The sequence below is a fragment of the Oncorhynchus nerka genome, linkage group LG15 (genome assembly GCF_034236695.1).
Source record: "Oncorhynchus nerka isolate Pitt River linkage group LG15, Oner_Uvic_2.0, whole genome shotgun sequence".
Taxonomy (NCBI): Eukaryota; Metazoa; Chordata; class Actinopteri; order Salmoniformes; family Salmonidae; genus Oncorhynchus; species Oncorhynchus nerka.
In genome coordinates, this window is record NC_088410.1 from 53,110,616 (window position 1) to 53,122,971 (window position 12,356).

Here is a 12,356-nt window from a genome sequence, read left to right on the forward strand (position 1 = left end):
GCCCTGAATATCCCGAGCAGCGAACCGAGGACAGCTTGATACTCCCATCGTTCAGAGAAAAAAAGCAAGATTCAAAATACATTCTAAATGTGAGTTTACTTGCATAAAGTCGATTCTAGTATTATTTCATGGGTAAGGTAGAGCATTTTGGCACCATAATGACCCAACAATGGCTCAAATCGCTATCTATGGCGGAAGGTGCCTATTGTGGTTTGGGGCTGGGTACAATGACTTAGGCCGAGACGTGTGATTGAATGGCGAACTAGAGCTCACAAACTAGCCAGGATTTAGATTATTGTAAGTCAATAGGGGAGATCTGCCATGGAATATATGAATCAAAAATAGTTCCATAATGAAATGTGTATAGAGACTGAAAAACACATTTTTGCCAGGCTAACGTTCCCATCCTGGTCGTCGTGAAATCAAGATATCTTACCAGCGCTAGCAAGCTAATGCTAACTTGACGCTATCTCCAGCAAATTTTACAAGTGACTGGACTGCAATACACAGTCCTTTGCGATTCGTGAACAATAAAATAAAACTGGTGCTTATAACGAATTAAAATGACATTTAGTAAATCCAACTCATTGGTAGCATTCAATTACGCTAGCTAACGTTACTTGGTTTGCTAACGGTATCACTCCATCTTAAAATTCCGCAAGGGAATGCGACAGAGGGCGTAGCTAGCCAACTACCAACATCTTCAATGGACAGGAATATAGCACGCTAGCTAGCGCCTTAGCAATGAGGTTGCCCACGGATCTTATAGGGCAATGCTGCAGTATTTCTGCAATGGACGTTCCATTGCTAAATCCGTGATTAAAGAATAGCAGGTTGTCATGTTATCGGTTTTATAGCGATAATAACCAATACAGTGGCAATTAAGACGTTTGGCCTTGGTATTTTAGGATACCATACTGTCATAGTATTCCAGGCATTGTAAATAAACTTAACGCAGGTGACAAAATTGACTTAGCGGCCATAATAAGCGTGTAGTTAAACATTGCCATAATAATACATTGGTTAAACAATAATTCCTATTAATTATATGGGTAAAACAATATAGCTAAGATTAGAGGTCGACCGGTCATGATTTTTCAACGCAGATACCGATACCAATTATTGGAGGACCAAAAAAAGCTGATGCCGATTAATCGGACGATTTATTTATTTGTAATAATGACAATTACAACAATACTGAATGAACACTTATTTTAACATAATTTAATACATCAATAAAATCAATTTAGCCTCAAATAAATAATGAAACATGTTCAATTTGGTTTAAATCATGCAAAAACAAAGTGTTGGAGAGGAAAGTAAAAGTGCAATATGTGCCATGTAAGAAAGCTAACGTTTAAGTTCCTTGCTCAGAACATGAGAACATATGAAAGCTGGTGGTTCCTTTTAACACGAGTCTTCAATATTCCCATGTAAGAAGTTTTAGGTTGTAGTTATTATAGGAATTATAGGACTATTTCTCTCTATACCGTTTGTATTTCATTCATCTTTGACTATTGGATGTTCTTATAGGCACTTTAGTATTGCCAGTGTAACAGTATAGCTTCCGCCCCTCTCCTCGCCCCTACCTGGGCTCGAACCAGGAACACAACGACAACAGCCACCCTCGAAGCAGCGTTACTCATGCAGAGCAAGGGGAATAACTACTCCAAGTCTCAGAGCGAGTGACGTTTGAAACATTATTAGCGCGCACCCCGCTAACTAGCTAGCCATTTCACATCGGTTACACCTGCTGAATCTCGGGTGTTGATAGGCTTGAAGTCATAAACAGGCAAAATGCACTGAAGTGCTGTTTGAATGAATGCTTACGATCCTGCTGCTGCCTACCACCTCTCAGTCAGACTGCTCACACAGAAATACGAGCCTTAGGTCATTAAGATGGTCGAATCTGTTAACTATCATCTCGAAAACAAGACGTTTATTCTTTCAGCGAAATACGGAACCATTCCGTATTTTATCTAGCGGGTGGCATCCATAAGTCTAAATATTCCTGTTACATTGCACAACCTTCAATGTTATGTCATAATTACGTAAAATTCTGGCAAATTAGGTGGCCCAAACTGTTGCATATACACTGACTCTGCGTGCAATGAACGCAAGAGAAGTGACACAATTTCACCTGGTTAATATTGTCTGCTAACCTGGATTTCTTTTAGCTAAATATGCAGGTTTAAAAAATATATACTTCTGTGTATTGATTTTAAGAACGGCATTGATGTTTATGGTTAGGTACACATTGGAGCAACGATACGCACCTCATCGATTATGTGCAACGCAGGACACGCTAGATAACTACACATGGTTGATGATATTACTAGTTTAACTAGTGATTATGATTGATTGTTTTTTATAAGATCAGTTTAATGCTAGCTAGCAACTTACCTTGGCTTCTACTGCATTTGCGTAACAGGCAGGCTCCTCGTGGAGTGCAATGTAATCAGGTGGTTAGAGCGTTGGACTAGTTAACTGTAAGGTTGCAAGATTGAATCCCCCGAGCTGACAAGGAAAAAATCTGTCGTTCTGCCCCTGAACGAGGCAGTTAACCCACTGTTCCTTGGCCGTCATTGAAAATAAGAATGTGTTCTTAACTGACTTGCCTAGTTAAATAAAGGTGAACCAAAAAAAACTGCCAAATCGGTGTCCAAAAACACCGATTTCCAATTGTTATGAAATTTTGAAATCGGCCGACCTCTTGAGATCAGTCGACCTCTAGCTAAGATCCCCTGCGGCGTTGTCACTGAGTACTGAGACCATTTCATGTTATTTTCTATTGGTGTCTAGGGCATTAGAAACATTCCTTGCTCTAGGTGTAAGTCTAAGAGCTGTGTTTCACCTCAAATTTAAATGAAGTGATAAGGTTCATTTCCTATAATGGTTATTTATTACAGGGTTTCCCAAATTCCTCCTTGTAGGTTTTTGTTCTAGCACTACACCGCTGATTCAAATAATCAAAGCTTAATGATGAGTTGGTTATTTTAATCAGTTGTGTAGTGCTGGGGCAAAAACCTACATGTGCACACGGGGACTGAGTTTGGAAAACCCTTGTTTTAAAGATGGTCTTCAGATTATGGCCTAAAACTGCCTAGATCCCCAATGGGACTTGATCGACAGTTGAAAGAGTTTAGCATCTGCAAGATACATTTACGATTTCGTCAGCCTTTTTCACAAACACACTGCTAGGGCCTAATCATGTCTTAGCATATGAGGCTGCATGGATGTGTATACTTGCCTACGAGTGGGTTATGCCTACAACGTTTATCTAGCCGTCCTTGTCACGTGTAAATGGCAGGGCATAACATTTACATTTTGGTACACCAGCGACTGTGACAGGCAGATTTTTAAAAATCTACCAGCCTCTCAGATATTTTTACTGGCCAACATGTTTTTTCACACAAATTTCACTAAGAAAGCACAAACGAACGGATGAGCATGCTTTGTAAGAAGCAATGTGGGTTATTGTTTTTCATTTTTTGTGATGTGTTCTTTAACCAAAATATCAGACTAGGCAATAAATGGGTGAGGTTACCGTTGTAGTGCGACTCAAGTCATGTTTGTTGTGCCTGTGAGATTGTCTGACTAGTAGAAGAAGCGTTGTCTTTTCTTCCCTAGCATTTAAAGCTCAAACATAGAAAAACAACCTAGCATGTGAACAAAACAATGTAAATAGGACAAAGTCTCACTTCAGTAGATGTTTGTTTTAGACCAACTTTTATGCCGGTGTGCAGCACTTCTAAAAAATAAATGAATCTTTCACTCTGTTCTTCACGTGCGCGCAGCCCTAGCCAGGCAGTGTTGCAGAGCGGGGTGGTATAGGCTATATAGGATTTGTAGTTTTTTGACTTTGTGCAATTAATTTACCAGCTATGAAACAAAACGGCAGAAATACTTTGAAAACAGCTACTGCAGATAAGTGTGATCATACTTGACTATTTCTATTCACAAATGCGAGGTAAATACTCGCACTGTGGAGCCCTGACCACCCGCCAACGTGGCTGGTGAAATAGACATTTAACCCGCCAACGCCAAAGTCTACCCACATTTGGCAGGTAGCGGGGTGTTTATTTTAGGCCCTGGTAAATTGGCTGGCCAGGCTGGGTTCACCAAGTGTCCAGTAGAGGGCGCAGCTACTCCAAGCATTCACTGAGGTGAAACCTGGCTTAAAAATGAATGAAGCCGATGTAGTAAAAGCCACACAATCTGATCATGCTTTCCTGCAACACAAGCTGTTGACTGACTGGCCTTCGCCTATAGCCTAACAATAGAGCTCTCTTCATTGTCACGGATGTGTTTTTAGCTTGGCTAGCGTATCGTATCCAAAAATGGTGTTGATATAGCCTAGCCTACTATAGGTTGAACGCTGCACGCATTCACACCATATGGTGTCCTCCTTGCTATAACCTATTGCATATGGAACTTTAGTGTAGCCTAAACTTAAAGTATTTATTAGGCCTACACTAATTGTGGTTGTATTGTGAATCGAAGAGCAGGCAACACTTAGTAAATTAATAATATGAAAGGAGCATCTTGGAGTCACTCAGACCAAAACACAGACTATATGATAGGCGTAGTACGGAAATGTTCATCACTACAATGAGTATACCAGAAATTACGTAGATGTGTACACTTAATTATACAAGGTTTTATATGCATTTCGAATTCTCTACTTCGTCACATTTGCACTATTTCACTCGAGGACCAGCAGTGGAGGCTTTCCTCCTTAAAAATAATCTTGTATTTGACAACACATGTCTCAATACAAAGTTATATAATGTGCCTTTTTTTTGTGAAAGTACATGGATGTGTGTTAAATGGATGAGCAAAAACATGTCATTTGGTCATGTATACTCCCGGTCAAAAGTTTTAGAACACCTACTCATTCAAGGGTTTTTCTTATATTTGTACTATTTTCTACATTGTAGAATAATAGTAAAAACATCAGAACTATGAAATAACACATTGATTCATGAGATTCTTCAAATAACCACCCTTTGCCTTGACAGCTTTGCACACTCTTGGCATTCTCTCAACCAGATTCACCTGGAATACTTTTCCAACTGTCAAGGAGGAGTTCCCACACATGCTGAGCACTTGTTGGCTGCTTTTCCTTCAGTCTGCAGTCATGCTCATCCCAAACAATGGTTTGAGAATGCCAAGTGTGCAAGCTGGTCAAGGCAAAGAGTTGCTACTTTGAAGAATCTCATATAAAATATATGAATACACTTTTTTTGGGGGTTACTACACGATTCCATATGTTATTTAATCGTTTTGATGTCTACCCTATTATTCTACAGTGTAGAAAATAGTAAAAAATTAAGAGTAGGTGTTCTAAAATATTTTAGACCATAGGTAACAAATTAAACCAAGTATTTGAATTGTTTAACAATCTGCCTCTGGTGGCCTAATGGAACAAATGCAATTGGATGGTGGCTCTACTGTTTAAGGTCTCTGATAGGTTGTTATTTTGTTACCGGATATAAATATCTGCTCAGCTGGTTAATTTGGCCAGGTTCGCCTATGAGAAAAGCTAGCAGCTAGCCATTTTAGACCAATGGTTTAAACAAAGTTCACAAGTATGGCTCCTAAGGAAATAGCTTTGGGAGTAACTCCTGAGTGGTATCTGAAAGGTTTTTTATGTTGACATATAATGTCCATATAATGTTCTGTATCTGTTTTAAAACCTAGCCTATTGAATAATCAGTAATTAGGCCAAATATTAGTACATACTCTGTTAATTAAGGGAGGGCCTCATGTCTGATATATAGACAACCCGATAGCATGTCCAGAGAGTTGTTCCGGGGTTGATGTCAATTTCATTTAAATTCAATCGGGAAGTAAGCTGAAATTAAAAAGCATTTAAAGTCAAGTTTACTCAAGTTTATTTCATTGTCAATTGACCGAATTGATGATGACCCCAGCATTTTCTCAATTTTCAATGCTTGCTTGCTTGCTTCTCAATGTTGCTTGCTTGTGACTATGACCACAACTCTGTGCCCTTTCGCAGCCTCAACATGGACAAGAACGACCTGGTACAGAAGGCTAAGCTGGCCGAGCAGGCCGAGCGCTATGACGACATGGCGGCGGCCATGAAGGCGGTGACGGAGCAGGGCGGCGAGCTCTCCAACGAGGAGCGCAACCTGCTGTCGGTGGCCTACAAGAACGTGGTGGGGGCGCGCCGCTCCTCCTGGCGCGTCATCTCCAGCATCGAGCAGAAGACCGAGGGCAACGAGAAGAAGCAGCAGATGGCACGCGAGTACCGCGAGAAGATTGAGGCCGAGTTGCAGGACATCTGCAAGGACGTGCTGGTGAGAGAGCGCGGCCGCTTGCTACTCCATATGGGACCCCCTCACTCTTAAATGAAGGGTCCCGTGATGTTATGGGTGTAACACTGGGGCTTTATTTCAATTCATTTATAGTCCGGTTCATTTAGAGTTCAGGCAATTTGGGAATGCCCTATACTCAACAGGCATTTTTCATTAGGAATTCTGATTGTGAGCTGGAATGGATTTGACGCCAAAGACAGGTTACAAAGCATAATATATTTTGGGTTAATCTTTTGTTTGGTCCTGTGTGTTGAAAGGGCGGACTTGAGTTAACTGACACCCAACCAACCCCTCTTTCTTTTCTGTTTTAGGCACTCCTCGACAATTACCTCATCGCCAATGCAACTCAGGCAGAAAGCAAGGTGTTCTACCTTAAAATGAAAGGGGACTACTACAGATATCTGTCTGAGGTGGCGTCTGGAGAATCAAAGAAGAGTAAGTTGATCATCTCTGTTCATTGGGGAAGCTTCTGAGTCACCCATATTTGTTAATCAGCCACTTTTCTTCAACCTCTGATTTTCATGGAAATAAGCAAAACCTCCAATTTGATGTCCTCATAGTACATTTATTTATTTTATTTAACCTTTATTCAACTCGGCAAGTCAGTTGAGAACAAATTCTTATTTGCAATTGCGGTGGGTGTCCCTTGTTCAGGGACAGAACGACAGATTTTTACCTTGTCAGCTCGGGGATTCGATCTAGCAACCTTTCGTTTACTGGCTCAACGCTCTAACCACAAGGCTATGTGCCGCCCCGTAAGATCTAGACGATGTTTAATCAGTATCCATTATACAGGAGATGGGCTGTGAAATGAAACATGAATTCACTTCAACAAAAGCATGATGCCGTTAATTAATTGGACCTCTTCTCCCTCTCTGTCACAGCCACAGTGGAGAACTCCCAGCAGGCCTACCAGGAGGCCTTTGACATCAGCAAGAAGGACATGCAGCCGACACACCCCATCAGGCTGGGGCTCGCTCTCAACTTTTCTGTCTTCTACTATGAGATCCTCAACTCCCCCGAGCAGGCCTGCAGTTTGGCGAAGGCGGTGGGGCACCGCTATACACTGTCTCTCTCACACAAACACACGTTCCTCCATCACACAGCAGCGCCTGTGTGATCAGCATGAGTCTGGCCCTAACCGAATCAATACAGAGCACAACCACGCCCCTCCTGCTCAGCTACACTATAGATACAAAAGTATGTGGACACCCCTTCAAATGAGTGGATTCCGCTATTTCATCCACACCAGTTGCTGAGAGATGTATAAAATTGAGCATACAGCCATGCAATCCCCATAGACAAACATTGGCAGTAGAATGGCCTTACTGAAGAGCTTAGTATCTTTCAACGTGGCACTGTCATAGGATGCAACCTTTCCAACAATTTCTGCCCTTCTAGAGCTACCCCGGTCAACTGCAAGTGCTGTTATTGTGAAGTGGAAACTTCTAGGAGCAACAGTGGCTCAGCCGCGAAGTCGTAGGACAAAGAAGCACACAGAATGGGACCGCTGAAGCGCGTAGAGGGTAAAAAATTGTCTGTCCTCGGTTGCAACACTCACTACTGAGTTCCAAACTGCCTCTGGAAGCAACATCAGCAAAATAACTGTTCGCCAGGAGCTTCATGAAATGGGTTTCCGTGGCTGAGCAGCCACACACAAGCCTAAGATCACCATGCGCAATGCCAAGCGCCGGCTGGAGTGGTGTAAAGCTCGCCGCCATTGGACTATGAAGCAGTGGAAACGTGTTTTCTGCAGTGAGGAGTCACGCGTCACCATCTGGCAGTCTGACGGACAAACCTGGCTTTGGCGGATGCAAGGAAAATGCTACCTGCCCAAATGAATAGTACCAACTGTGAAGTTTGGTGGAGGTGGAATAATGGTCTGGGGTTGTTTTTCATGGTTTGGGCTAAGCCCCTTAGTTCCAGTGAAGGAAAATCTTAATTCTACAGCATACACTGACATTCTAGATGTTTCTGTGCTTCCAATGTTGTGGCAACAGTTTGGGGACGGCCCTTTCCTTGTTTCAGCATGACAATGCCCCCGTGAACAAATCGAGGTCCATACAGAAATGGTTTGTCGAGATCGGTGTTGAAGAACTTGACTGGCCTGCACAGAGCCCTGACCTCAACCTCACCGAACACCTTGAGCCCGGCCTAATTGCTCAACATCAGTGCCCGACCTCACTAATGCTCAGCGATGTTCCAACATCTAGTGGAAAGCCTTCCTAGAAGAGTGGAGGCTGTTTTAGCAGCGCGGGGGGGGCGCGCATCTCCATATTAATGAAATGAGATGTTCAATGACCAGGTATCCACATACTTTTGGTCATGTAGTGTACGTGACAGAAACCTGCTCTTTAACACCGGTGCTCGTGTTTTTGGCATTTGCCAGATATTGAATCAAAAATAGACTTTAATGGATGGTGCTTTGTCATCTGGTATGCCAAGATTTGTTAGTTGGTAAGCCCTTTTTTAGGGGTACATTTAAAATATGTTTGAGGCATTGTAGGTTTTTGTATTCTGGGTCTTTCAGAACATATTTTTTATGCCCTTCCATACGCCTGTTTACCCTCTAGGCTTTCGACGAAGCAATCGCCGAGCTTGACACCTTGAACGAGGACTCTTACAAAGACAGCACCCTGATCATGCAGCTACTAAGGGACAACCTCACTGTAAGTGCTTACTGCCAATACACGCCTTGTCGATGTAATGCCATTCAAATGCGTAATAGTCTTGGAACTGAAAACCTTGAGTGTCTGAATCCAATGAACTCAATGGTTGGATTTGTTTTTCTCCCCCTCTGCAGCTGTGGACATCAGAAAACCAGGGTGATGAGGGGGATGCCGGCGAAGGGGAGAACTAAAGGCGTTGCACATCACTGTTAATCCACCCACACCCTTCTCTCTTCTCTTACACATATACAGCCCGTACATTCCCGCTCCATCCAGCCTCTTCCTTTCTGTATGACGAGCAGCATGAATTGTACCTGACCTACCAGTTGTGCCCTTTCTCCGATATGCTCCAAGGCAACAGGGTAACACTCAGTTGTTAACAAGCCGAGTCTTGTTTTGTGAGGAGAGAAAAAATTATAAAATTGCCCAGTTGAGTGGCATGGCCATTCTCTCCTCCACCTCCCTTCCTTTTGATTCCCTCCAAACATTTAAAAAGATATGTGTTCTTTCACCTAGCAAGTTTATGCATTTATAGTATCCATTTTTTTGCTTTCCTAGTGTACTTGCGATTTGCTGGTTTGACTCAGAAAATGTATTAAACTGTCGGTTTTATTTTCAACAAACACTGTGATGCTTAGTTATTCTCCACATAATCACATTCTGGACAATAAAATTCAGGACTGTATGGTTTGAGTAGCAGTGCAATTCTGCTGTGACCTCATACAGAATGGTATAACGGGCTCTATTGTGACACTGACTAACATGCGTATTGCTGTGTATTGTTTGTTTATTTTGCATATGGAATTAAAATGAATAAAAGGGACCCTACTGTAGGTTTTGCCATTCCACATCTGTCCAGTTATAAACAAGAAAAAATATAACATTCCATCGGAACCTAACATTAAGACAATATACCTTTCTTGAACAAACCTGGACCATTCTCCTGAACAGCTGTCATCAAGGTGTTGTTTGAAATCAGTACAATGATCCTGGCTTGTTCTTAAATGTTACTTTTTGCTTTGTGTAATAATGACTCACTCTTTGGCTCAACTGTAAATTGTAAACGTTTGCGGTAAATATAAATCTGTCTTAAATGTAAATGTTAACCTGCTTGCAAAGAAACACCTTAAAGCCGTTTGCGTTGAACTTTGACGTCTTGGTTATTCAAGCCTATCTTGATAGCCTTATGCTGACAGTACAAAACTGACCAGTTTCCTTCATGAAATGATATCTAAGCGAATGTATGCTTTTGCCCACGACGAGTGTGTAAGCAAGTCCCCTAATGTAAGTTGTGTAAGGAGGTTGTCTATCATAGTCAGAGATGGCATTGATGCTTTTGTTTTGTGTATCTCCAGAGGAGACCATATTATAGTGGAATGCGGTCAGTGGACGGGTTAGATTCTGGAGTAGTGCAAGGACCCTTAAGAGGTAGCTGAATTCACTCAGTGTCACAATACCTTGTCATCACCATAACATTCCACTTAGGTGTCGAATTGATCTGTCTCAGTCGGTCTTGCTGAAGACCATGTTTCATGCACTGAAGAAAAATCTCCCCTTTTAGCTGAGCAAATGGCAGTTATTCTACGCTTGATATATATATAAAAAAGAAATGCAGTAGTGAATGTGGAACCGAGCCTGTCTGTATATCTGGTATCTCCAATTGCTTTATTTTTACTGACCGGTATTCTGCCTAAAGTTTGCTTCTGTGACGGTTTTATTGCTTAGTGCGCACGTGGTTGTGACATTTTAGACTAGCATTAAAAAAAATACAAACAAACAAAAAAAACTGGTTATTGACGTAAAACAACATTTGTGTATGTCTTTTAAAACAGTTCTAGTTTCACCTTACATGTTATCAGGAAATGTAAAAGACAATTTAAAGTGAAATAAAAGTTTTATCAGTTCCAAATGTTCCTGTTTTGTTTTTATACCCACTGGTTTGTGTCTCTGACGGAGTTGCTGCCTAAAACACCAGTTGAAAACCCTCATTTAATGACCAATTAAAATGTTATTTAATGTCCAATTAAAACATTGGCTACTTATTTGACAGAAATTGCATTCCACCTCAGAAAGAAGGCTTAATCTTTTCCTCAGGCGTCCTATTTTTATTTGTTCCTGTCTACTAAGGGCTCTTGAATATTTTAAACTGAGTAGTTTGGGTCTTGGATGCTGATTGGGTGAAAGCTGTGGCATATCAGACCGTATACCACTGGTATGACAAAACATTTATTTTTACTTCTCTTAAATAGGTTGGTAACCAGTTTATAATAGCAATAAGGCACCTCAGGGGTTTGTGGTATATGGGCGAAATACCACGGTCACACCTCCTCGGGCATTATTGCTTAAATATACTATTACACACAACATAAAAATTGAAATGAAGCATCAGGGCATTACACTATATATACAAAAGTATTTGAACACCCCTTGAAATGAGTGGATTTGGCTATCTTAGCCACACCCTTTGGTGACAGGTGTATAAAATCGACCACAGTCATGCAATCTCCATAGACAAACATTGGCAGTAGAATGGCCTTACTGAAGAGCTCAGTGACTTTTAACGTAGCACCGTCATAGGATGCCACCTTTCCACAGGTCAGTTCGTCAAATTTCTGCCCTTCTAGAGCTGCCCTGGTCAACTGTAAGTGCTGGTTATTGTGAAGTGGAAACGTCCAGGAGCAACAATGGCTCAGCTGCAAAGTGGTAGGCCGAGTGCTGAAACGCGTGGTGCGTACAAATCATCTGTACTCTGTTGCAACACACAACCGAGTTCCAAACTGCCTCTGGAAGCAACGTCAGCTCAAGAACTGTTCGTCAGAAGCTTCATGGTCGGGCAGCCGCTCACAAGCCTAAGATCACCATGCCAAGTGTCGGCTGGAGTGGTGTAAAGCTTGTCGCCATTGGACTCTAGAGCAGTGGAAACGCGTTCTCTGGGGTGATGAATCACACTTCTCCTTCTGGGTTTGGCAAATGCCAGGAGAACACTACCTGCCCCAGTGCATCTTAACGCTACAGCATGCAATGACTTTCTAGACGATTCTGTGCTTCCAACTTTGTGGCAAGTTTGGGGAAGGCCCTTTCCTGTATCAGCATGACAATGCCCCCTTGCACAAAGCGAGGTCCATACAGAAATGGTTTGTCGAGATCGGTGTGGAAGAACTTGACTGGCCCGCACAGAGCCCTGACCTCAACCGCATCGAACACCTTTGGAATGAATTGGAGCACTGACTTCGAGCCAGGCTTAATCGCCCAACATCAGTACTCGACCTCACTAATGCTCTTGTGGCTGAATGGAAGCAAGTCCCAGCAGCAATGTTCCAACGTCTAGTAGAAAGTCTTCCCAGAA

The 12,356-nt window shown here is 42.1% G+C and overlaps 1 protein-coding gene across 1 annotated transcript; it reads left to right on the plus strand.

The window, feature by feature from the left end:
- Positions 1-9,291, plus strand: ywhaba (tyrosine 3-monooxygenase/tryptophan 5-monooxygenase activation protein, beta polypeptide a). Its single transcript, XM_029682687.2, has 6 exons — positions 1-89; positions 6,023-6,323; positions 6,653-6,776; positions 7,226-7,389; positions 8,915-9,010; positions 9,145-9,291. The coding sequence occupies exons 2-6, from the start codon at positions 6,030-6,032 to the stop codon at positions 9,199-9,201; spliced, it is 735 nt and encodes a 244-aa protein (XP_029538547.1). The 5' UTR covers positions 1-89; positions 6,023-6,029; the 3' UTR covers positions 9,202-9,291.
- Positions 9,292-12,356: the final 3,065 nt, after the last annotated feature.